The sequence below is a fragment of the Hibiscus syriacus genome, unplaced genomic scaffold (genome assembly GCF_006381635.1).
Source record: "Hibiscus syriacus cultivar Baekdansim isolate YM2019G1 unplaced genomic scaffold, ASM638163v2 tig00116973_pilon, whole genome shotgun sequence".
In the NCBI taxonomy this organism is placed as follows: Eukaryota; Viridiplantae; Streptophyta; class Magnoliopsida; order Malvales; family Malvaceae; genus Hibiscus; species Hibiscus syriacus.
The window spans coordinates 423490-451473 of record NW_024063497.1 but is presented as its reverse complement, the minus strand read 5'-3'; the positions used below and the strand labels follow the sequence as shown (position 1 = coordinate 451473).

At 34.6% G+C, this 27984-nt stretch overlaps 1 protein-coding gene and 1 long non-coding RNA gene across 2 annotated transcripts; one reads left to right on the top strand and one right to left on the bottom strand.

The window, feature by feature from the left end:
• Positions 1-1198: 1198 nt before the first annotated feature.
• Positions 1199-27984, top strand: LOC120192261. Its single transcript, XR_005522766.1, has 3 exons — positions 1199-1367; positions 25722-25736; positions 27972-27984. It is a non-coding gene; the product is annotated as an uncharacterized LOC120192261 (long non-coding RNA).
• On the bottom strand, positions 3825-5695 carry LOC120192260 (DELLA protein GAI-like). Its single transcript, XM_039195060.1, has one exon. It carries the CDS (start codon positions 5554-5556, stop codon positions 3949-3951), a length of 1608 nt encoding a protein of 535 aa, XP_039050991.1. The 5' UTR covers positions 5557-5695; the 3' UTR covers positions 3825-3948.

Genomic DNA, 27984 nt, shown 5'->3' with positions numbered 1-27984 from the left:
AAACTATAAAGCTTTTGATACCTGGGAAAGTAGGGTTTGTACAACTAATCCGAAAAGGCTGCGTTTTGGCTGTTCTTGGAGCTATCTACCAGTATTACTTGGAAAAACATTTGCTATTAGCGTAAAAGCGTACATTAGATGCCATGCTAAGTATTTTAAAAAAGTAAAAGAAACCATGACAAAACGAACTAGAGAGTATTTCCATATAGAAATGCAAGATGGGCGTAAAGCTGCTTCAACGACTATTTTCAGGCAATGCAAGGTGGATAAGAACAACAGAAAAATTAGTTTAAAACATATCCTCTGTATTAATCCATTCAGTATGTAAATGCACTTGTCTCGTATCCTTGTTCTACAAAAGCTCTGAATTATATATATGAAAATAAAACAATACTTTATCCTAATACATAAATGCGACTTCGAAGAACAAGACACCTATTTATGGCACGCAAATGTAGTTAGTCCAAAGGAGCTGAAAATTACATGAAATAGACATGAAAGCTGGACAGCGTTATACATACATTCAAGAGATAAATGCTCCCTGTACGCTTACCTTGCATATGAAACGGATATTCTGATGATTCCCTGGCTTTTATTTCGTCTTATTTCTTCTGTTGTTGACCTAATGGTCGTGAGATGCATGGAGGCATTATCTGCTTATCATCATCTTCTTCGTGCAGGATTTATGCTCCCTGCATGTATCAGAAGCTATCTACTGTGAGGTACCTTGAACAATACACATTCCTACTTGGGCAATTACAGACAACAATCGCACGAAGCCCAGTTGGTTTCCACAAGGCACAACTGCAGTGTTGTTAAACAATATCGACAACATTAATCTTGGAGTTATCATTAACTTCAAATGAGGTGCCTTTGCAAATTCTTCGTATGACGACATTAATTTCATGATTTTACATCTTATTACTTCTATTTTTTGCATCACCTTTATCTTAAAAAAAAATACACTAAAAAATAATCCTTCTCCTGTTATGGAGCATCAAAAAGAATCTAACCTTTGTAATATTAGTTATATGCAGGATTATCATGAGTGCTAATCTTGCTCCCAACAATGTCATCTCAAGTAATAGTATGACGTACAAAGTGATATCATATATCAATATGAGTAAGAGTACAAAAAAAAAAGATCAAGAAGTGCTGATGTGGTATGGTAGGCTCCCGATGTTCCTCGTGTTAGTCTTCTACTTCTAGACTTACGTGACCGGAGAAGGTCCTGTCGAGAACCTTGCGAAGCACCTCAATGATCATTTTGGCAACAAATTGCTCACTGTCATTGCTGGAACAGCTGAAAGAACACCCACCCTCTGATTTTATTGTCTTTGTTCCCAAGTTTCTCCAGTAACTGTGTTGTTTTTTCTGCGTTTATTTTTGCATCAAACTTATAGGAAGATTCTCAATCATGGTTGAGAATGCTCATCAACTCTCATATTGACAGACAAGATTTATAGTAGTATCTTTTAAAAGTGAAAGGTTGGTAAAGGGGATTTAGTATGGTAAAACAATGCAAACTCAGTTGTCCAAATATTACATATCAGATTTATGTGATTGTGATAACGACAATTAACGGTAGAGTGATTGATTTATTATAAATCGATAACATTAATGATTAAATCATTAATTTCTAAACATCAATGAGAAGGAGAGAAAATTACTCATACTTCAATGACTATTTGCGTAGTTTACCCGAGAAATTATATGGGCAGACAGTGTTCTCGGCACGTGGGAAAATTGACACATGGACATTCTTTGAACCAATGAATCAGCATTTACGAGGGTCCCATCTTAATCTTTTCAATTTGAAGGTTAAATTATATGTTTAGTACTTAAACTATCAGTTTTTATCTGTTTTAATACCTAAACTTTTAATATTTTTCGAAACCACATATAACGTTAAGGTTTTAACAGTGTACTAAAATAAAACAAAAACTAAATGTTACATATGATTTTAAAAAAAATTAAACTTTAAATACTAAATAAGTATTTTTATCCTTTTAAATTTTTGGCCCACTTCGATTTTCGAAGATCCCAATGCTCATATCAACACGTGAATGGTAGAAATAATTTTAGATGAAGTGAAATGTTGAGTTGATTTTTAACTCAAATAATCCAATTAATTTAATTTTGGGTAAAGCACAAAAATGGTACCCAAACTATAGAGTAGTTTTTTGTTAAGTCCCTTAACTATTGAAAGTAACATAATAGTCAATCGATTATTCATATATTTCAAACTCGTCATTTTCTATTTAAAAAATTGAAAGTTGTATGAGTTGGACTGATTATTGAAATATGATAAAATTTATCTTAGAATTGTTGGAGTTGTATCTTGTGGATCTAGTATGTTTATATTATGTTGTTAAGTCAATGCTTAAATAATTATATTGTCGAGACAATGCTTGAAGCAGTGGCGGATGCACTAAGCCCCCATAGGGGCCAAGTGCATCCCATTATTTTGGAAAAGTGGTTAAATTTAGCTTACTGTGTTAAGGAAAAAAGAAAAAAAATTATAATTTTTGCATACCCATTATTTTTAAGAAAATAAAATTAAAATTTTGGACCTCCATTCTTAAATTTATGGATCTGCCATTGACTTGAAGACAATGATTTTACCAGTATATATCATTTTGTTACTTTTAATAGTTTGGTACTTAATAAAGTAACACCCTATAGTCGGGAGATTATTTATAACTTTAAATGGTCGGAAAAATCGGCAAAACAACGTCTTAAAATCAGGGGACCATTTATATATTTTACCCTTTAAATTTTCATATCATTTGAATTTGACTAAGTTTTAGTTTTATATTGTTTGAAGTTTAGATTAATTTTGAGAATAAATTACCTTGACCCGAGAAATATAATATTTAAATTATCTTTAATTCAATTTTATTTTTATTTTTATTATTATTAATTCGGATATAATAAATTGAAACTTTTTTTATATGTCAATAATTCAAACCAGGCCTCACCCGTTTCTTCGGTTTCTTTAATTAGTAGAGGGGCCTCTTGGCTATTTGGGATCACCAACTTCCACGCTTACGCTTTGAGAATATATCAAAGTATATTAAATCACGCTAATTAATTATTTAAAAACAACTATCAAAATATATAAATTAATAATTAAAAATAAAATCATTTAAGAAATATTAAAATTAAACTAAACAATTTAAAGGATGATAGATTGAAGATAAATAAGTGAGTTAATAGAAAATTTTAATAAAAAAAAATATAGCATTGAGCAAAGAGAGGGGAGGGAACGGGACATTATACAGATAGCAGATCCACTCGTGTGAGTAGTCAACTCAGTGATCCACTCTTTTGCCAACTATGACCTATATCTAATATGTCTGCCCCTTCTCTCTGTGTTTTCATTATTTGGGTAAAAGGGGTCCCCTTCGCCCCCCCCCCCCCCTAATTTTCATCTTCTGTTTTTCAGTAGACTGGAAAAATCCCACATGCATGCATATCATCAATCATCATCAGCTTTTGTTATTGATTTATATGGTTCCATCCACATACACATGCTTTAAATTCTTGAGCAAAGTGGAAAATATGAAAGAAATCAAACCCCATCACCCCGTGGACCCCCCTTTGCTTATACCAAACATGTATGAAGCCATACCTTTCACGTGTGTCTAATATTTCATATATGTTCATGCATTGCATTTGCATACCTGCCACTGCCTTGTATTTAAGTACTTCACTTGCACTAGGTTTTCAAGTTTCTATTATAGAGTATATTATATTGCAGTAATGTTTGATTAATTCGAATAGAAAATAAGATTGACATTTCGTTAAATTGATATGACCCGACGATTATTAAAATGTAAGATGACATGAACCTAACTTTTTTAAAGCAGTAGTTTACAAGATATATAGTTACTTATGAGAATAAAATTATGGGATTATTTGCCCTACTACGAGCATGACAGATGATTATTCAAGGCAGGAAACACAGCTCCCCGGTTCAGGCATGGCTTGCCAAGCCGAAGCCGCGATGAGAGGGCGGCTGTGCCAACCCAGACTCAAACACCCGTCATTTTCTTGGACCGAATACCCTTCCGCCGAGAACAAAGTCAGTAACATGCTAGCTTGTTTAAACGCATTGGACCCCAAAGGTAACGACATAAACCCAGCTCCACTTAGCCGTCTCCTCCACTTTGCCAGTGGCTCGTGTCTTTCCACTCGAGCCGACCCTTCACAGCTCACCACATTGCGTATTTCCTTCTGAATGTATATCTCCGCTAAAGCTTTCTCCGGCTGCACCCTGCAAGCTTCTAAAGAATCGAACATCCTCGAATAATAATAAAGAGCTTCCGTGAACCGGTCCAGAAAATCCAGCTGGTTGTGGTTCGCTTCTTGTTCAACGACGGTCAAAATTTTCGGGTTTAAGTCACGGATCCAGTTTAAAACCGTTTCTATAGGAGAATTCAGGGTCGGGTCGGATATGAGTAAGCAGTGAAGCTGCATGATGGAGTTAACAGCCACCGCTTCTTTTGGATTCACCTGAAGCATCCACGGCTTAACGTCTTCGAGCCTGGAAGCCGCGACTCCACGGAAGGCGAAGCGGACGTTGACGGAACGAGCCAACACAGCGAGTCGTGAACCGATTTCGCGAAGCGAGTCACGGCCATCTGGTGACGGCGATCCAATGCCGGTCAAACGGAGTAAAGGAGGTCCACCGGGACGTAAAGCGAGTGCTTGTATCAAAGCTGGCCATTGTAAGCCGTGCATCAAATTGACGTCCACCACGTGTACACAATCGTGGCCGTCGAAAGCTTCGAGAATAGCCTGATTAGCCGTGAAATGAGCGAATTTCAAGTACGGACAAGCTTCGTAGAAATGGTGATACAAAATCTCGTTCTCAAAAGCGGAGCCACAACCGTCGACGGAACCGCCGCCAATTCCTAGGAAAATACGGCGGCTTAAAGCGTCGATAAAATGTCCGGCAACTTTACGGATACCGCAAACGGTGTTGACACGAGCCAGTAACCCTTGCATGTCGTCGATCAATGAAGTAGCCGATGAGAAATCACCACGTTGGACGCACTCCGCACAAGCCATCAACTTGTGGACCAGCCTTATATCGGAATCTTCTTCCATGGCCGTTACAACCGTCAACTGACGATCCAAACTCTGTTGCTCGTAAGTAATATTCTGCTGCACTCGCGGCTCATGAAGTTCTGCGGTGGTCCACGCGTTGTCTACGGGAGCCAAGATGAATTCAAAGCAGCAAGTAGGAAGCTGAGTGAACTCGGATAGGAGCGAGTCGACCCAGGAGGCCAGATCAGAAGGGTTATAGAGGATAGCGTCGGAAGCGAGTTGAAAGAAATCTGCGGGAGAACTGCCCATAGCGGTTTCGAGTCTTTCAAGTCGCTGAGCTACTTGTGGTAGGTCCGACGACCGGATTGTGTAGCCAGCACCGGCGAGATGTCTAACGATATCTTGCTGCAGCGAAGACGGTGGTGGTTTCGAGGATGATAACGAGGAAGAGCTTCCACTGCTACTTCCCGCTGCTGACGATGCAGAGTCGTGGAGCGACATGATTCAAATTAAATTTATTTTCTTCGTTTTTCTTCCTTTTTGTACTAAAAGAAATTAAAGTTGGAAAAGCTATGAAAACCAGAAGTTTTAATGAAATGGGAAGAGCTTTAGATTTGAGAGAAGACGGAAAGTGAGAGAGCACTACCTCTCTTTCTAGACAACCATTTTTGTACGGACCTTTTTATTTTTATTTTTAGATAAATCCGAAGGAGAAAATTAGTTTCAATATTTTATCTATAATACTCGTTTAAAATATATTGAAAGTATTTTGTATTATCGGAAGAAATGAGCCTACTTAGAGAAATTCAAGAGTAGTAATCGTAACCAGTCTAATTTAGGAGGAACAAATAATAATTTTACTAGAAAATTTAATTTTTTATTAGATTTAATTCGGAAATTCAATTGTAATTTCATAAACTTAACTCAACTCGAAAAAAAATCTCAAGTTCAAATCGAATTATAAAATATAACTCGAATATTTCAAAATTTTTATTAATTAATAGATTAGTTTTTAAGTTTGAGTTGAGTCCATCGACTCTGTATAATATATGTATATCATATTTAAAAAAATAGATGAAGAAATATATATGTATTGAATATGATTATAAAAAAACATTTAAACTATAATCAAATAATATCATAATATTATAAATATTTCAAATCAAGTTCGAGTTATAAAATATGACTCGTCAACTCAAATAACTCTACATTTTTTTAATTCGACTCGACTCAATTGGACTCTCATCCCTAGCTTGATTAGCTTTATGCCTAATCCAATCTAACTTAAAAAGTATATTTATTTAATTTGATTTGATTTTTAATAAGATTTAAAATTCGACTCAAGTATTAAGGCTAAACTTGTATCAAACCTAACATAAATATAAAAATTTATTTTTATTCAATAAAATAGAGACATAATTGAATTATTTATTTAGAGAGAAGTATTATATTAATTGTCATTACATATATAGAATAAAATTTTATTATTATTATTTTCAGTGAGATTTTTTACTCTAAACCTGAATATAACATGAATACTCCTAACCATTTACAAAATTCAACCCTATTTATACTAGATTTTCTTTTAAAAGTTATCTTATTGAATTATGATAACAAGTTGTTTTTTTTAAAGAGGGTACTTTATATTATAAACAACGGCAAAGTACATCACCTTAAGACCCTCATTAAAAAACATCTCTAGTCCTAAATGGAGAGAAAAGAGTGAACCAAGAGGTGAAAGAGAACATATACAAGGATACCACAGTGCAACAAACAATACATACCCCAAACATAACAAAACACCACAAACACCCATACATACCCCAAACCACAACAAAACTCACACAAACACCCATATGCCCCAAACCACAACAAAAACTCACACTAACACCCAAAGACAAAGAAAGACATGCTCCACTACCCCCATAACGCATTGTCTGGGAATCAACATCTAAACGCTCCATGCTATCATCAGCACCCTTTTTCGACAGCCCAACAATGGGCACACATGACACAACAAGCACTTTGTCTTCTAGAGAATCACACAAATCCACCTCCAAAGCAAAAAACGAGCCACTTCTCTGACAACGAAAACATGCGCAGCTACCCCATAACGCACTATCTGGGGAACTAAATCGTGAGCCCATAACTCAACAAAACGAAGACGTTCACATGCTTCCTCCGCTACTGAACACCATTGTCCACCACCAACAATCACACACACAGGAACGGACAGTGGACATCATCTAAAAGCAACACCAAAAGAACAAAAAGTTATCCAAAGCAAACACAAGACGACTACAGCAACGACACACACTCAAACTCGGTAGATCACCAAAGCACAAGAGCAAGACCACCCACCACTGGGCAACCACGCCCACCAAACAGGAAATAGAGATATGAATTAATCCACCAGAAAATAGCTTGTTGCCAAAAAACTAAACCACTGCAAACAGACTAACACTAAAATAACCTACTAAAAACCAACACTAAAAACTATTTCTAAAAACTACTCCAGCTCCTCTAAACACCACGACAAACATCCTCAAGACCATAACCTAAAGCCTCACAACCCCTCACAAACAACACCACACTCGTACTCGACTCCTCTTCTCTGAAATAACACACTCAGAACCTCACCTTTGTAACCCACTTTCTGCCATACACCTTACCAAAGAAGAGTATAAAAGGAATAACCACACAAACGAAACAGAAACTGACGTAGACCTGAAACAATCCCCCACATGTTGTAATATATCAAGCGAGCAAAAGGCAGTTTCACTATGACATTTACACAAACAGCTTGCATGCAAAAAACTCTAACGTGCTCTGACTCCAGGAGCTGACTAGTACCCACGCAGATACTCAAAACTATGAAACTATTACATGCAATAACCATATCTGAAGCACGAACCAGCAATCAAAATAGAAACAGGGATAACATCACAGCTGGTAGAAAAAGAAGCGATCTCACCAAGCAAGAAAAGAACACCCAAAACATTTGAATAGTAATTTTGGGGACGGAAGCCAAACGAACCTTACTCCCCAACAAACACCAGGGCTGGGCCGACCAATCCCATATTCAAAGAACAAAAAGAGATTCAGCGACACTGTGTTGGCCTTTAGAGGTCTTGAGAGAAAACGTTAAGAGGATAGCGTGAATCAGCAAGGGTGGTGATGAAAGCGACCACCACCGCCCAGACAACGGAACAGCAGAAAACGTTCAGAGGATTGTGTCGTGATATAATTTTTATCAGTTTTAATTATGATAACAAGTTAAATTGTAATTTCTGCCTAAAAAATTATGTTTAATAAGATCTGAGCATATGATATTGAGATTTCATGTCATTCTTATATGCTCGTATCTTTTATCGCTGAAAAATCTTTTAATTCTTTCGAGATTAATTTACAAATTAATATCAATAGAAAATGAATCGAAATATTAATAATTTTTCCTAAAGTATTTGCACTCTTAAAGAGGGCGCATATAGTCTTATCATATTATTTGATAAATAAGATTTCGAAAGATATTAAATATTGACGGGACTTGAAGATGTAACCTTAAATTTAAAGGTCAAATTTATGAACCCTTTGTATTAGCAATATACAATCATGACGATTGACGAGGATAAAAAATAAAAGAAAAAAGTAGTGAAAAGTTTAAAATTAAAATGAAATCTATCTATTGATGATACATGATGCGTGCTTATAATAATAATAATAAAAATTAGACATGTATAATTTAACGATTTTTTTAATAATAATTATTATATAAGTATAAAAATTATTATAAAAATATATTAGACATAAATTTTTAATAAAAATATTCTTTTAACATTTAAAACTAACTTAAGATATATATAAATTGAACAATTATTTTTATATTAAAAAATTTAAAAGAATAATATAAAAAATTAAAGTAAGTACTACGAAAATTATTTACATAATTGACTTTTAAGTAACAGCATAAATAGAAATCAGTCTACATCAATTGAGATATGGAAAGATTTTTTTTATTTTTTAGATATTACATATGCAATTGCAACTTGACTGACAAAAATTAAAAGAAAAATTATTTGTTTTGTATATAACCGTATTTAACTCGAACCTATTTTATTTATATTATATTACCATTATGAAATCTTTATAGAAAACACTTAATTTTTTTGTTAAAAAAACACTTAATTGATTATGCTTTTGAATAAAATAAAAGTAATTATTTGATATTTATAGTTTGATAAATATTTAATATGATACATATATGTTTGATTAAATGTCTAATATGATATATATGGACAAAATATGATATATATGGACAAAATATGATACATATATGGTTGATTGGTTTGATACTTAACGACATGTACTATAATTCTATAATAATTCACAAAATAATAGTTCATTCAGCTTCCCTCCACTTACTATCAGAGACTGTCCAAAGATTGTCTTCAACCCTACAAAAATAAAGTAAATGTTTAAAAAAAATCAGGATAAAGAATTGAAGACAAAGAAAGAAAAATAATCCAGAAGTAAAATAAAAATCTTAAACGTAACCTTCACAAAAACAATCAAACTCATGTTGATTGTGCTTTCTTGCTTTGATTCTTTTTTACAACAGAGATAAAGAAGAACAATCATTTACTAAAGTATATTGATCAACAATGAAAGGAGAAATGAAATTAGAAGATGAAACAGTAAGGAGGAAATAGATGAACATAGGGATAGAGGGGAATCAAATGGTCGGTCAAACTATCAATCAACGTGTCAGGTTAGTCGGTAACATTCCAATAATGACTATTAACGGCTAGTGATCGATTTGTTATAAAATCGATAACGTTAGCAATCAAGTAGTTAGTTTTAAGACATCAATAGAAAAAGGAAAAAATATTCAAACATTAGTGATTATTTATATAGTTTACCCAAACATTAGTGATTATTTATATAGTTTACCCTCGTAAATAATTTAGAGTTATTTCATTTCATGTGACCCTCCATTTCACCACAGTAAATAAATTAAGAATTTTAATTTATTGCGATCTTAAAATAAATAGGTTTTATCATGTTTATATTATAGATAAAAGGAAATTTTTATAAAATATAGATTTTTAAAAATATTTGACATTGATTATAAAATAATTATTTGACTTTATTAAATTAATATAAAATGATTGGTTAAGATTTTCCAAAATTTATATTTGTTTTAAAACATATATTATTTTATAATAATTTATAAATTTAATGAGTATATTACAATTTTCAAAGATTTAATAACAAAAAATTTATTTCAGAATTATTTGGTAATCATTTATATATTATTTTATTAATTAAAAGTTCAATGACATTACAAAGCCGTTAGTCAAACATGTAACGATTCAGGCACACAAACAATAATTTTTAAAAAATTATTTTTATCTCGCATTAATGTAAGCGTTTAAAAAATTAATATTAAAAAAAAATATTTTGTACTTATGCTCCCAATTACCACTCTTTAGGCTTATCTCCCACATTTCTATGCTGCTCAACACCTTCGCCTCCCTCTTATGGTCCGAGCCATCCACACTGATGATTTCATTACCATCATGTGTCCGTCGCCGTACACATATCTTCGATCGTTGAACGTTGTAGCCGATTGGTGCTTGCCGTTTTCGAGTCTTGGTCGTAGAATAAGTGGTGAGGTGTGTTCAGATCCGATCGCGACCACCAAACTCTCGCGAGGACTATTAAGTGCATTGAGAAGCATGCAATCATTCCTCGGGATGTTCCCATTTGATTCCCTTGCCTCTCTGTAGTGCCATTTTTGGGTCTTGGAATTGTATTCGAATACAAATGGAGTGGTCTACACTAACTCGACGAACAAAAACAGGAAATGATCATCCGAACCCGATGGTTCGGGCATCAGCTTCATCCCGGATCTCCTCCACGAAGAAGTGCCACGTGGACTTAATGGGCAGGGAGGGATCTTCTTAACCGCTGTAGTTACTAATTAAATTAATCGGAAAGTTCTACGGTGCGACATCTTTAATATACAATTAAAAAAATGTGTTATCGGTTTTGTTATTATTTAAATAACAAAACCGATAAAAAATTACCTAAAACATTATTATTTCTACCTAAAATATTATTATTTCTACCTAAAACATCATTATTTCTACTTAAAACATCAATATTTTTTAACATTTCTGGTAAAGTGCTTAACAATAAAAAAACCGATAGAAAAAAAACAAAATCGGTAAAATATCTAATAATAACAAAACTGATAGTATAATAATGTTTTCGGTAATTTTATTATTTAAATAATAATAAAATCGATAACATATTATTTTAACCGTATATTAAAATTACTGCAATTGATCCTTTCCGATTAGTAATCGCAATAACTACCTTTTGATTATTGGAAGCGAACAAAAAAATATTCCCACTGCCTGTCAAAAGATAAACATATTCACCCAGTAAAGTAAAACTTGTTTCATCAAATCATCAACACAAATCTTGAACCAACGGGTAAAGTATCCAGCAAGGAATCTCAAGCGGATAGCGTCATGGTCGGATAATTGGACGGTCGAAAAGCACTGAAATAATATTGATTGGAAATCGACGTATTTGATTGTCGTGAATGTATAAAAATAATTGGGAACTGAATTTCTTTTAAGTGAGAACAAGGATTGCCACTTAATGGGTTGGTTATTTGAGAGGGGTGAGTCACGCCGCCGATGAGAGGTGAGTCGTCGCCCTTTTTTTTAAATCTGGTTTTGATAGTGAAGTTTGTGTCTTTGGTGGGTTAATTTCGAGGGGAGGTTTTGTGGTGAGATGGATTAATATATGGTTAAAAAATGGTGTGACAGTTTAAATAGGTGACCGGTTAAAAGTGTTACTGGAAATGTTATATGTTTTCACCGAATATTATTTGTGTTGGTAATAATAATAATAATAACCGGGAATATTATCGACGTATGTAAAATGTGTAAAAAATATTTACTTTAACATAACCGGTTAATTATTATAAACATTATTAACTATAATAACATAATAGGTAGCGCTTATGTAACGTAATAAGTAGCATCTTTTTAAAGCTGATGGAGCCTTAGAAATTCAACGATAACAAAATAGGTTAATTACTTGATTTGTTATCAATATTATCAACATATTAGGTAGTGACTAAAATGTTACCAAAGTTTAAGTTGATGGAGCCTTAGAAATACAACGATAACAAAATAGGTTAATTATTGGAAACATTATCAACCAAAATAACATAACAATTAGTGCTTATTTAATGTAATACGTAGCGCATTTTTAAAGTTAATGGAACCTTAGAAATCAGACGGTAACAAAATATGTTAATTACTTAATTTGTTATCAATATTATCAACATATTAGGTAGCGTCTAAAATATTATCAAAGCTTAAGCTGATGTGACATTAGAAATCTGACGATAACAAAATGTATTAATTATTTATTTTGTTATTAATATTATCAACATATTAGGTAGCGCCTAAAATATTACCAAAGTTTAAGTAGATGGGGCCTTCAAAATCTCGTGACAACAAAATTTGATAATTTCTTATTTTGTTATAAATAAATATTAACATATTAGGTTGAGCCCAATAATGTTATTTTGAATAAAGAAGCATGTTGCAATCTAGAATATTAAAGTTGTGTTTAATGATATCAGTAGGATTTAATATATTACGTATATTTAGATGACAATTATTTTTAAAATAAATATCGATGCTACTATGATCTGATGGTTGATACTTTAGCAAATATCAATACTTTTTGAGTAAGTATGGATACATTATTATTATGGAGATATTATTATTAACCTTTAGAGTATTTATACGTTTAGACTAAGTATTCATACTTTCGAATTCTAAAAAAATATTTCAAACGGTTAAGTTGTATATATTTTACTGTTTACATTATTGTCGAAACAATATCCATACTTTTAGAGTAAGTATCCATACTTTCGAATTTTAAAAAAATATTTCAAACGGTTAAGTTGTATATATTTTACCATTTACATTATTATTAACCTTTAAACAAACCAATAGCTGGTTTAACGTAATAGGTAGCGTTTATTTAACATAATAGGTAGCGCCTATTTAACATAATAGGTAGCGCCTATTTAACATAATAAGTAGCGCCTATTTTATTTTACCGTTTACATTATTAGTAACCTTTAAACAAACCAGTATGTATTTTAACGTAATAGGTATCACCTATTTTATTTTACCGTTTACATTATTAGTAACCTTCAAACAAACCAGTAGGTAGTTTAACATAATAAGTAGCGCTTATTCAAAGTAATAGGTGGCGCCTATTTAACATAATAGATAGAGCATATTTTATTTTACCATATACATTATTAGTAATTTTTAAACAAACTGGTAGTTATTTTAACGTAATAGGTAGCGCCTATTTTATTTTACTGTTTACATTATTAGCAATCTTCAAACAAACCGGTAGGTATTTTAACATAATAGATAACACCTATTTTATTTTTAACCGGTTAAGTTTTAAATATAAGTATTTTTCGCAACCGTCTTTTAGGTAGGCCCGAAATTGGGCTTCGAATTAAATAAAACATGTTAAAGCCGCCACCGATCATTTAAAAATATTTAGGTTGATCGTACACTATCTTACATGATCTGTGTTTTACCAGAAATATGTTAGATTCGGGAGTCGGTTACAGTCAATGAAGAATTAACACCCTTGTACTGCCTTTTCGGTACTAATTTAATTTCCAATTGTCTTAATTAAGAAAATTGTAAGTTAAATTAAAAAGTAAAAATTAGATCCATATTACTTATCTTTAATCAAATTAAAATACCCTAAAGGTCAAAAAGATGTTAGATTTGTAAAATAAAATACTGAATTGATCAAAAGGAAAAATGAACAAAAGTTAAATTTTGAACGAAACAAAGAGAAGAGGAATATATACATATATATGCTTAGAAATATATAGAAATAAAATTAACATAATGGAATGCTAAAAAAATAAACGGAACTAGTTCATGCCACGTGAAGAAATAAATTACACATATTAAAAACATGAAACGATGAAGAATACGATGCAAAGAAAATGTTAATTTAAAAAATATCAAATGCAAGATCAAATACAAATGAAGATAGAAAAAATCAATTAAATTAAAATAAAAACAAAATAAATAATAAAAATAAATAAAAAATGTAGAATCAAGAACTCAAAAATATAATAACTCTTTAAACATAATTAAATATAAACATGAATTAAATAATGAAAAGACCAAATTGAAAAATAAATTAAAGTGAGTGGTGAATTTAAGAGAAAAAATCAGAACTAAAATTAAATTTAAAGCACAAAATGAGTTTTAAAAAAAACTTGGGGACTAACTCTGTAGTTAGACCCTACCTATGTGAAAACACGCGGATTCTTAGGGTATCCGATCGGGTTTTTGGGTCGGCTATAAAGCCCAACAATCAGAAACAAATTTCATTTTTCTCTACCCTTCAAAACCGATAAAAAAAAGCTTCAAAATTTTCTATGAAGTGTTCTTCTTGTTTCTCATGACACGAAGAACAATCAACCGAAACCCATAATTCGGCCATGCTCCTTACCGGCCGTCATGGATCGACGGTGAAACCCACCTCTTTTTACACAGTTCGAAAGCTTTTTTATATCTCTTTTCAAAAATCCCCACTGTTTTTACAAAACAACCTCAAGGAGGGCTAGATCTAAGAAAGATCTTTCACATGTCCCTCATCCCGATCATCGATTTCTCTTTTTGTGGGTTTTTCGAGTAAAAAAATGAGCCAAACACCAACATGCAAGTGCAAAGCTAAGAAAGGTAACAAACAATACCTTCTTTTTATTGTGTTTATTTTCAAAATTTACAAGTCATTTGCTTCAAATTCTAACCTCTTTTTTCTTTTGTTTTTGCAGGGATTTATAGCATTAAGAGTCCCATTTTTCGTTCATTTTAGAGTTCTATTAAGATATAAATACATGATTTTGGCTGTTTTTTGATCCTATGAAATTACGTTGTGTTGATTGTGTTGAGAAAATAGTTTCCCACTAGGGGATAACTTCTTCAAACCGGCCAAATTCCACTTTACTCAGCAGTTGGGGGTTGTTGAAAACCCTAAGATAGGTCTTTGTTTTGGGCCGTTGGATTGGCTGCAGATCCAACGGCTCAGGATCGGCTGCGTGTGATAGCATTCTTAGGGTTTCACAAACCCTAGTTGATATGTGATCTGGGTCGTTCGATCGATGCTTGATCCCACGTCTGAGAATTGTGCAGTTCTTTTACTTAAATTGAAAACCCTAGTTCGCTGGGTCAGGCGAACTTAGGTCGGGTCGGTTTACTGAATTCTTGATCGGGTTGGTTTGTTGGGTCATGCCTATCACCCTGTTAGGCTCCTTCATGCCCTTATTGGAGTTAAACTTGGACTCCCTATTTGGATCAAATAACAAAAAGAAAGAAAATGAAAATAATAAATAATAAATTATATATAATATATAAATATAATATATATATATATTTTCAAAAATGTTTTCACAAACTATATATTATATATATTTTCAAAATATTTTTAAAAACTATATTTTATATATATATTAAAAATATTTTCAAAATATATATATATACTTTCAAAATATTTTCAAAAATTATATATTATATATATTTTCAAAAGCTATATATTATATATATGTTTTCAAAATTTTATATATATTAAATAGCACCCCGAGCGAAAATGAGTGACTACAGTTGCCCCTCTTTGCCCATTTTTGTGTAACGAAAATAGGGCAAAGACAAAAAGGCACAAATTTTCGTTCGATCTGCTTCTATGATAATGGTTAACTTCTGAGCTTGAAATTTCAACTTAAGGTTGTCGTTGAATTCTTCTTAACTACCCTCCGCTATGGAATTGAGAATAGAGGGGGACGATTTCCTGTTGTGAACAATGATATCCTTCATTGTGAAGTTGAAATTTGAATAGGAAAGTGGCTTCTTAGTAATCCTTGGCCTTTTTCTCGGTTTAAAGACCTTGGCATGAAAACTTGATCGGAAAGTAGCTCATTGCTGTTACTTTCCAGTAAATACATCCTCGAGCTGAATGAAATCGAACTCGAAATTTCTTATTAACATATAACTCTTCTCACCTTGAGTTATGATGTACTAAGCTGAGAGATAACCCTTTGTTATTGTAGATGACTCATTTGTTGTGACATTTTGTCAATCCATACAATATCATTCTTCGTGAAGTTAAAATCATGGATAACTCATTCGATGTGAAGTTGAGCTTAGAATTGGATGTTGCTTCGAGTTTAATATCTTTCATTGTGAAGTTGAAATTGTGGATGGCTCATTCGCTGTGAAGTTGAGATTTGAATTGGATGTCCTTCATTGTGAAGTTGAAATCCAATCTTGTAAATTGCATCGCGTCGAGTTCAATATCTTTCGTTGTGAAGTTGAAATTGACTTTAACAAGAATATGTAAAATTATGCATATATGCGATGCTACGGATGCAATGCTCTTATGTGTGCCTAAAATGCATATGTGAAATATGTTATTTTAGGATTTGGAGAGAAATCTCAATCTTTGGTTGCCAATCTTGATGACTCTTGATTCTAGAATCTTGAATTTTTTATCTTGATCTTGGATTCTTCATTATGATTAAATCCGATGTATAGAATGTTATTTTTAGTCTTGGTTTGGGCAATGCCTTTTAGTTATCTCAAGTATGGTGCATAAGCCTTGATCAACTTTCAAATATCTGTACCTTTCAAAAAAAAATCTTTATACAGTAATACGCAATTATCTTTTCAAAAGTGAATAAATCATTAAGTTTAAATTCAACCCAAGATGCTTAAAAGGAATTGACTTAGAGAAAATACCATATTTATTTATGAGGGAAAAGGGACAGAGTATATGACAAACATTCTGGAAAATTATTTATAAGGAAAAAAAGGAACAAAGTATATGACAAACATTCTGGAAAGTCAATACATAAAAGAAATATAAGTAGATGCCTTAGATCTTAATAATGCAAGTGCTTTTGAACTGATATGTCATTAGGTGACTTTTGAGTACAACCTTTGTCAGGGGACTTCGAAAAATGCGACAAAGTTCGGAAGTGTAACATTTCTTCGAATCGTTAAGTCTGCAGAAGATTTGGATGCCGTGACGCAGAATCTTTCCTGAATCCTCATCCAAATTTCCCTTTTGGGTTTTCAACTTGGATCCATTCTTGGTTTTAAAACGCCCTTTGCGAGTTTTCATCTTGGACCCACTTTTTTTTTTTAATTTAAGGCATCTTTTCTGGTTTTCACCTTAAACATTTTTTTAACTTAGGGTGCCCTTTCGGGTTTTCACCCTAAGTGAAATATTTTTTTGACTGCATTTGAATTAATAGGATTTGGCAGTTCTGGCCCGTCCATTTCAGTCAGAATCAGTGCTCCTCCGAAGAAAGCCTTCTTTACAACATAAGGTCATTCCCAGTTTGGCATCCATTTTCCTATGAAATCTTTTTGAATTGGCCAAATCATTTTTAGCACAAGATATTTTTCATGGAATACTCTTGGGTGCACCTTTTTATTATGTGCTTGAATCATTCAGTTTTGGTAGAGTTGACCATGGTGAATGACTTTCAACCTATTTTCCTCTATTAGGTTCAACTGATCATATCGAGTTTGGACCCATTCTGCATCATCTAGTTTATCTTCTGACAAGACCCAGAGTGACGAAATCTCTACCTCAATGTGCAGTACTACCTCAATCCCATATGCTAATGAGAACGGGGTTGCCCCAGTCGAAGTTTGTACCGAGGTTCGGTAAGCAAACAAAGCAAATGGTAATTTCTCATGCCAATCCTTGTATATCTCAGTTGTTTTCTCCACTATCCTCTTGATGTTTTTGTTTGCCGCTCCTACTGCTCTATTCATCTTCGATCTATAAACAGTAGAGTTGTGATGCTTTATGTTAAATTGTTCACAAGCAGCGTTCATCATCTTATTATTTAGGTTCATGGCATTATCGGTAATGATTTTTTCAGGTAAATCATACCGATATATGATCTCTTTTTTTCAAGAACTTATAAATAATAGACTGAGTGACACTGTCATACGATGCAACCTCTACCCATTTTGTGAAATAGTCGATTGCTACAAGAATGAAACGATGATCATTTGATGTCTTTGGATGAATTTGCCCGATAACAACCATGCCCCACATTGAGAATGGCCATGGTGCGATCATTACATGAAGAGGTTGAGGTAGAACAATAATTTATCCCCATAGATTTGACATTTGTGACATCTTCTAGCATAATTGATACAATCTCTTTCCAATGTGGACCAGAAATATATGCATCTCATAATTTGCCTTGACATCATATATTCATTCGCATGCGTTCCGTAAACTCCATTATGTACCTCTTCTAATATCATATTTGCCTCTTATGGATCAACACATCTCAACAGTATTTGATCATGGCTTTTCTTGTACAAGACTTCTCCATCAAGAACTTATCCAGTCGTCATCCCTCTAATAGTTCTTTTATCAGTTTCAGTGGCTTTCTCTGGATAACTTCGGTTTTTGATGTATTGTAGAATATCGTGGTACCAGGGCTTAGTGTCTTTTACTTCCTCGATTTGGTAACAATGAACTGGGCACTTATACGATTGCATGTCAATTGACATCATATTAGACCCCCCGCCTACTTGAATGTAGCTGTCAATGTAGCTAACCCATCATCCATTTGGTTTTCTTCTCTAGGCACATAATGGAAAGAGACTTCATCAAATTCTTCGAGTAGATCCAATATTAGCTTTCAGTACTCCACCAGCTTTACATCATTCGTTTCTCATTCTTCACGGAGCTGATAGATCACTAAAGTTAAATCTCCATTTACCCATAAAGTCTTTTATATTTTGTCCAATAAAAGCTTGAATCCCAAAAAAACAAGCCTCATACTCTGCCATGTTATTGGTGAAATCGAAATTTAGTTTGCTAGTGAATGGGCAATGATTTCCTCAAGGGGAAACCAATACCCAATGTCATGTCCTAATGCATTTGATGCACCATCAAAATGCATTTTCCAGGAATCACATGTGGAAGTACTTGTTTCTTCTAAGGATATGGCCATCAAGTCTTCGTTTGGGAAGTCAAAGTCCAGTGGCTCATAATTTTCAGCAGTTCTACTTGCCAAGAAATCCGATATGACACTTCCCTTTATAGTTTTTTGGCTCACGTTCTCAATGTCAAATTTGGATAACAACATCTGTCATCGGGCTAACCTTCCAGAGAGAGCAGACACACCTATCATATACTTTAGTGGGTCTAATTTGGATATCAACCAAGTGATGTGGTACGACATGTATTGTATGAGTCTACAAGTAGCCCAGACTAAAGCACAACAAACCTTTTCAATGGGAGGATATCTGACCTTGCAATTAGTGAACTTCTTACTCAGGTGGTAAATGACACTTTCCTTCCTCCCGGATTCATCATGATGACCCAGAACATACCTCATTGAATTCTCGAATATGGACAAATACAAGAATAGATGTTTGCCTTGGATAGGGGACATTAAGATATGAATGTGAGATAAGTATTCTTTTATTTTCTCGAATGCAGTCTGGCAAACATCATCCCATATTCCAGAGTTGTTTTTTCAAAGAAGGCAGAAAATTGGGTTGCACTTGTCGGTCAATTAAGATATGAACCGCGCTATGTAATTTAACCTGCCCAAAAAACCTTGAACCTCTTTCTGTGTTTACAGGGGAGGTAAATTTTGGATGTCTTTGACTTTATTTGGATCGACTTCGATGCCTATCCTGCTTACCATGAAACCTAACATCTTTCCAGTTGTTACCTCGAAGGTACACTTGTTGGGGTTTAGTCTTAGTTGGAACTTTCTTAATCTTTGAAAGAGATTTCTCAGATTCTCGACATGTTCATTTTTGGTTTATGCCTTGACAATCATTTCATCAACATAAACCTCGATTTCTTTATGCATCATGTCATAAAACAAGGTCACCATAGCTCTTTGATATGTTACCCTAGCATTCTTTAATCCGAAGGACATCACCTTATAGCAGAAAGTTCCCAACATTGTGATGAATGTGGTCTTTTCCATGTCCTCAAGATGCATATTAATCTGGTTATATCCTGAGAATCCATCCATGAATGAGAAGAAAGCGTTCCCGACAGTATTATTCACCAAAGTCTCTATGCGCGGTAGAGGAAATTTATCTTTGGGAATTGCATTGTTAAGGTCTCGGTAATTAACACACATATGTACTTTCTCGTCTTTCTTTGGAACCGAAACTATGTTAGCCACCCATTCCGGATACTTGGCCACTTGAAGGAAGCCGACATCAAACTGTTTCTTGACCTCTTCCTTGATCTTAAGGAGCATTTCAGGTCTCTTTCTCCTTAGCTTTTGTTGCACGGGTTTGCATTCTGGTTTGATAGGTAATTTGTGGACTACCATATTTGTATCTAGCCCTGGCATGTCTTGATACGACCATGCAAACACATCTCTGTATTCTTGAAGTAAGAATATTAAGTTTTGTCTTTCTTCAATCGAGAGAGTTATGCCAATTTTGACTTCCTTTCTTTCCTCTTCCGTACCTAGATTCAGGACTTCGATTTTCTCTTCATGTGGCAATATTTACTTGTCTTCTCTTTCTACCATCCTTAATAATTCTGAAGGTAAATTGCACTTATCTTCATTGTCATATTCATCAACTTCCTCTAGACAATCGAACTGTTCAAAATCCACTTCCGGGACAGGATCATCAGCGCTTGGGACCTGAAGGGGAAATGAAATGTGTATGTGTAAGGGGAAAATATACCACAGGGAATGACCAAAAATTAAATTCAAAAGAGAATGAAACAAAGTACTGAATGAAATAAAATTGAATTCAAAAGAAATGAAATAAGAAAAATGTTTGCCATGAAAGAAACTACATCTTTTATTGAATTAAAAAAACATTTATTCACCCTTACAAAAGATCACCTATTGCCCATGTATAGGCGAATAGAGATAGTTTGAGTATTACTCTGAAATAAATTTGTAAACCACATGTAATTCTTATGTCCTCAAGATGCATATTAATCTGGTTATATCCTGAGAATCCATCCATGAATGAGAAGAAAGCGTTCCCGACAGTATTATTCACCAAAGTCTCTATGCGCGGTAGAGGAAATTTATCTTTGGGAATTGCATTGTTAAGGTCTCGGTAATTAACACACATATGTACTTTCTCATCTTTCTTTGGAACCGACACTATGTTAGCCACCCATTCCGGATACTTGGCCACTTGAAGGAAGCCGACATCAAATTGTTTCTTGACCTCTTCCTTGATCTTAAGGAGCATTTCAGGTCTCTTTCTCCTTAGCTTTTGTTGCACGGGTTTGCATTCTGGTTTGATAGGTAATTTGTGGACTACCATATTTGTATCTAGCCCTGGCATGTCTTGATACGACCATGCAAACACATCTCTGTATTCTTGAAGTAAGAATATTAAGTTTTGTCTTTCTTCAATCGAGAGAGTTATGCCAATTTTGACTTCCTTTCTTTCCTCTTCCGTACCTAGATTCAGGACTTCGATTTTCTCTTCATGTGGCAATATTTACTTGTCTTCTCTTTCTACCATCCTTAATAATTCTGAAGGTAAATTGCACTTATCTTCATTGTCATATTCATCAACTTCCTCTAGACAATCGAACTGTTCAAAATCCACTTCCGGGACAGGATCATCAGCGCTTGGGACCTGAAGGGGAAATGAAATGTGTATGTGTAAGGGGAAAATATACCACATGGAATGACCAAAAATTAAATTCAAAAGAGAATGAAACAAATTACTGAATGAAATAAAATTGAATTCAAAAGAAATGAAATAAGAAAAATGTTTGCCATGAAAGAAACTATATCTTTTATTGAATTAAAAAAAATTTATTCACCCTTACAAAAGATCACCTATTGCCCAGGTATAGGCGAATAGGGATAGTTTGAGTATTACTCTGAAATAAATTTGTAAACCACAGGTAATTCTTATGTCATCCAAATGCTAAACATCGACCCAGGTGGCAAAGGGCGGATTATTGATCTGTCCGTATTTTTGGCATCCTATGTGGTTATAACGTTAATACTCCAATATTTCAAAACAACCTCCAAATTTGGTGAGATAGTATCAAACTCATAACCACCAGATTTAAATATTTCATAAAGAGGTGGAAAAACCATGGGTTCCCAATGAAAATCTTTATCGTTCAATCTAGCCAACCTTCTGTCTCGGCCTTTCTGAATTTCCTTCATCTTATGTTGTTGACTGGGCTGAAAACCAAGCCCAAACTGGTCTAACTTTGTTATAGGAATGACATGGTTGATCCTTCCTTGCAACAGATTCTCAAATCCTCTTCCTACCATGGCACATCTTCCCAATGTTTGCTTGATCTCCATTTTAGTGCATTCGAAGAGTCGCGGTTTGGAAATCCTTCGTCCTTCAGCCACAAATATGACATTCACAAACTCTAAGGAGTGGAATAAACATTGTACCACATCATCATTTATTTATATGTATGAGGCATCAATAGTCACACTTTCTATGATATATTCTTCAGTATTAACAATTACAAGAGCACCATCAATGAAAATCTTGACTTTCTGGTGCAGTGTAAATGGTACTGCTCCAGCTTGATGGATTCAGGGCCTTCCTAAAAGGTAGTTGTAGGAAGGCATGATGTCCATTATAAAAAATTCAATATTGTAAGTAGCACGTCCAATGGTTAAAGACACATCAATCTTGCTAATTACCTCCCTCTTCATCCCGTCAAATGCTCGGACCAAACTATGGCATGTTCTCATGTGGAAAGCATCTATTGGCAGCCTTTTGAACGTAACCAAAGGTATTACATTAAGGGTTGAACCATTATTAATTAATACACTTGGTAAGGCGTGCCCGTTACAATGAGTGGTGATGTGTAATGCCTTAGCTCAACCTCTTCCTCTAGACAAAATCTCATCATCAGAAAATGAGATGAGATTATCACTATGAATATTGTTAACCATTCGATCCATCTTGCTGACTGGTATGTCTTGTGGCATAAACGTCTGATTTAGAATGATCAAAAGTGCTTACATGTGTGTTTCTAAACTTAACAGAAATGTTAACATTGAAATACGTATCGATAGGCTATGTAATTGGTCTACGATGATGTACTCGCTATGCTTTAAAAATTTCAGAAACTCTATAGCTTCTTCCTTCTTTATTGGCTCGTTTATTTTCAGCACATCCCCTTTGAAGGGTTCAAATGGTCTCTGAGGGGACTTATCCTCTTGGGAGTAGCGTTTCCCAATGGCATACCCCACTTTGTTATCATTTTCCTTCAGGGTGCTTACTTGGCATTCATACTTCTAAGGCACTTGCTTGCTGTCCTTGTAGGAAAAAAGGTCAGGGTGTTGTGATCACCACATTTGCTTGTGTTTTCTTTACTATCACTTTAGGGGTAATTACCAAAGGATGACACCTGCCATATTCGTTTTCGGATGACTCTCTAGTCGTACAAACATCTACTTCTGGAGAGTCTTAGATTTCGTCATATAATTGCAGCTCTTTCCTATCCATCATGAGCTGGATCAAATCTTTAAACTTCGGGCAATGATGAACCTTATGCCATTCTTCATTGTCGTAACAACAGTGGTTATCATCTCCACTCATTGATGTTTCAAAATGTGGTACTAGAAACCCTACTTTCACCATTTATCTCCATCCCAAGCCAAATGAGACTTTATTTCAAAAAACACCAGTTTTAACTTTCCTGCCTTTATCTATGGTGACTGCATTAATCCAACCTCTTGATGATTAGACAAAGGATTTTGTGAAACATTTGGTGCTCCCGAGTCAAAGTGAATCCAATTCTTGTTACGCATTCTTTGAATAATCCTCTTGAATGCGAGGCAATTCTCAATAGTGTGCCTGGAACACCACCATGATATTCGCAGTGAGAGTTCTCATCATTCTATTTGAGGTATGAGGCTTCATAGGTTCCACTGGGTATGGTGACACTACATGACTGTCAAAGAGTTGTTGATACATTTCCTTGTACGTCATGGGAATATGATCGAAATGCTCATTTTCTCTTTATTTCCTAGGTTCCCTCGAATTTTGACTAGAAGTACCTGACGATACAACTACTGTTGTTTTTGAGTTGGAGATTGTAACACCTTTATTGGCGTTATAGGTGTTGATGTTATTAATCTCTCAATCTTTCTTCTTCATATGAGGTTTCTTGCTTGATTCCCCTCCCTAGATCTTGCTTGTTTTATGACAATTTCAATAATCTCCCCGGCCATAACTAAGTCTGAAAAATTTCCTGATGTGATTGAAACTAGGTGCCTGAAGTAAGGAATCTTCAGGCTTCTCATCCAAGGGTAGATGAACTTGCACAGCTAAATCCCTCCATCTCTGTGCATATTGTCTGAAACTCTCGTTATGCTTTTTCTTCATGCCTTGTAACATGAATCGATCTGGTCTAATATCTTTTATATGTTTTTTATTATTCCAAGAATGACTTGGCAAGATCTTTCCAGGTCTTGATATGAGATCGATTCAGCTGATTGTACCATCGGATGACTGTACCAGACAGACTCTCCTAGAAGCAATGAATTAGGAGTTGATCATTTCCTACATATCCTGTCATCTTCAGATATAACATGGTAATGTGAGCTGAAGAGCAACTGTTCGCATCAAATTTCTCAAACTCTGGAACTTTGAATTTTGGTGGGAGCACCAAATCTGGGATTAAGCTTAGCTTTAGAGCATCGACTCCATAATAATCATGACACCCTTAACTACCTTTATTTGGTCTTCCAGCAGCTTGATTTTCTCTTCTATCTTCTTTGCTTTATCTTCCTCATCAAAATCTGGTATATGGTAATCATCTGGATTATTCTCGGGGTTGGATATAAAAGTATGTACCTTTACAGCCGACCAGACCTTCGCTTTTACAGCGAACGAGTCCCCTTGAAGCCCTAGTAAAATTCTAGGTGAGATAACCACCTGCGAGGTAGGCGGCATAACTACCCTATCAAACGAACCTGCCCAATGTGAACTTGCTTGATTTAAGCCGGATAACTTGGCAACAATCTGATTGACCAAAGACTCTTGGCTCTTAGTGATCGTTTCTAGAGTACTTTGATTATTCTGACTTATCTTCTCTTCTAACTCCCTTTGTAACCTCAACATGTTCTCTTTGAGTTGAGCAATTTTGACTTCTATTTGTCTTTTATTTGTGTGGGTGTTGTAAGGATGATGTGTGTCCAAGGCTTGTGGAGGTATACCCGGTGCTTGTTCTCTCTTCTAATGAGACATTTTCTGTTAGTTAATGTGAATGTAAAAACATGGAAAATAAAAATAAAATGCAATGTATGACAATGATGCATGAGAATTAGAGGCATTGATCTAGAAACATGTCTGTTATTATAAATAATCATTATTGAGACAAAAGTTTTTTATTTTTTTAAGAGACAAAAATATCATAAAGGTACATTCTAACTGAGTCCTCTAAACCCCGAACAACTTCTAACAAGTTGACAAGTCTTCTTCCTTTATCTATCATTGGTTAAATACATTGTCGGACCACTCCAGCTTCTCTTGCTAAATCGTGCAAGTGACGAGTTGCTTTTTATACTTGTTCCAAGAAATCTCGGATGACTACATCTTTAGCTTTCACCCTTTGTTGGGCTCGTTCCCAACGAAAATACCACTGAAATCCTCCATCAAAAGGAACTATCTAAAGCTCACTTGCTTGTTTCTTGAACCCGTCCACAATAGCCTCCAACTCATTTATGGTTTTGTCATCATGCTCTTGTTGTTTCTGAAGAGACTTCTCTAAATAAGTTACATGGATCTTCAAATGCTTATTCTGATACTGGTTGTCTAACAAACGTCTCTAAGAAGTCTTTAGTTGTTCTTTCAAGGTCTCTCTTTCATCATGTCCTTCAAACTTCATTTTCAGGCTACCAACTTCATTTTTTCAGTACTCAGAAAAGCTTTTCAAATTAGAATTACTCTAGACTTGTTCTTGATATCCTTTTATCAAATCCTCAAGTTCAAAACAAATTTTCTTTTGTTCTCTCTCTAACTTGTCTGTCCGATCCTTTTGGGTATCAACATCCAACTTCCACTGGAATCTTTCAGCCTCAAGTTCCCTTAGACTTTGTTTCAGCTCCTATTTTTTCAGCTTCAAATTAATTCCTTGCTATCTCTAGTTCGGAGGGAACATGCTTAAGATGTTCTTCCATGGTTCGAGTGTTTTCATAATCTGGCACGGGGATTGTGTCATTTTTCCTTAACCTCCACCATTCTAAATAGTCTAGAGTAAGCATGTCCCTAGCGGCCATGAAATCCATACATAACATTTTCTTCCATGACTCAGCTACTTCTTTGACCATTTTCTTGTAGTTGTCCCCATGATATGTGAATTATGATCCAGATATTCCGTGTGTTGTTGGGATAAACTGGTGTGCCCCATACTGTCGAAATGCCAAAAGTGGAGAGTATCCGACTCCTCTCCATAATTCAAATAATTCAAATAATTCAAATCCTCAAGTTCAAAACAAATTTTCTTTTGTTCTCTCTCTAACTTGTCTGTCCGATCCTTTTGGGTATCAACATCCAACTTCCACTGGAATCTTTCAGCCTCGAGTTCCCTTAGACTTTGTTTCAGCTCCTATTTTTTCAGCTTCAAATTAATTCCTTGCTATCTCTAGTTCGGAGGGAACATGCTTAAGATGTTCTTTCATGGTTCGAGTGTTTTCATAATCTGGCACGGGGATTGTGTCATTTTTCCTTAACCTCCACCATTCTAAATAGTCTAGAGTAAGCATGTCCCTAGCGGCCATGAAATCCATACATAACATTTTCTTCCATGACTCAGCTACTTCTTTGACCATTTTCTTGTAGTTGTCCCCATGATATGTGAATTATGATCCAGATATTCCGTGTGTTGTTGGGATAAACTGGTGTGCCCCATACTGTCGAAATGCCAAAAGTGGAGAGTATCCGACTCCTCTCCATAATTCAAATAATGTCATAGTTTCTGAGTCTCCACAACGAAAAAGAATGTCATTATGGGTTAACCAGGGGGCTCTCCAGAAAATATCCTTATCCTAAAAGTGCATGGATACCTTCATTCATTTTTCTTTTGGGACACCTTCTTGCCATTTCAGGGTGAGGAATTGCCCCAAAGGAGAATAAGTTGTGCTGAATTGGCGGTAAGAAATCTCGTTAGCCTTCCAAAAGTGATTATGGATCCAAACTTGGAGAAGTTGTGTACACCCTATAAATCTTCATCCGCCAGTCTTTCTATAATGGTTGAGGGAATGAATAGTTTCAGCTAAAATTGCCAGTATTGGATTTACTCATTTCAGGAGCTATTCAAACATTTCTACCACAACCGCCTCAATGTATCCTAAAGTCTTTGGGAAGATAACCAAACCATAAATGCCCAACATGAAAAAGTTCATTGCCTTCCATTCATCGAGGTGATTTTTCATTAGTTGCTTGATATGGGTCCAAGCAATTCATTCCCCGCTACCTTCATATTGAATCCGGTCAGTTACCCATTTCTCATCTACCCGCCACTTTTGCTAACCCATTCTTGAAAGACTGACTTTTGATGTGCTTGATGTAAACCCGATCCATTCTGATTCCCTCGAAATTCAGCAAACTGGTGTATTCTTTGATTATGGGTACCATTTCTTCTTGGTTAAATGTGAAACAGTTGTACCCCGAATTCCAGAATTATACTAAGGCTCGAATTAGGGGCTCAATTATCTTGACATAGAGTAAAAGTGCAATATCACCATATCGCTGGCAGAACCTCATTTTCTGGTCAATTTTCCAACTGTCCCAAATGCTCTGTAGTTCTTGAACATCA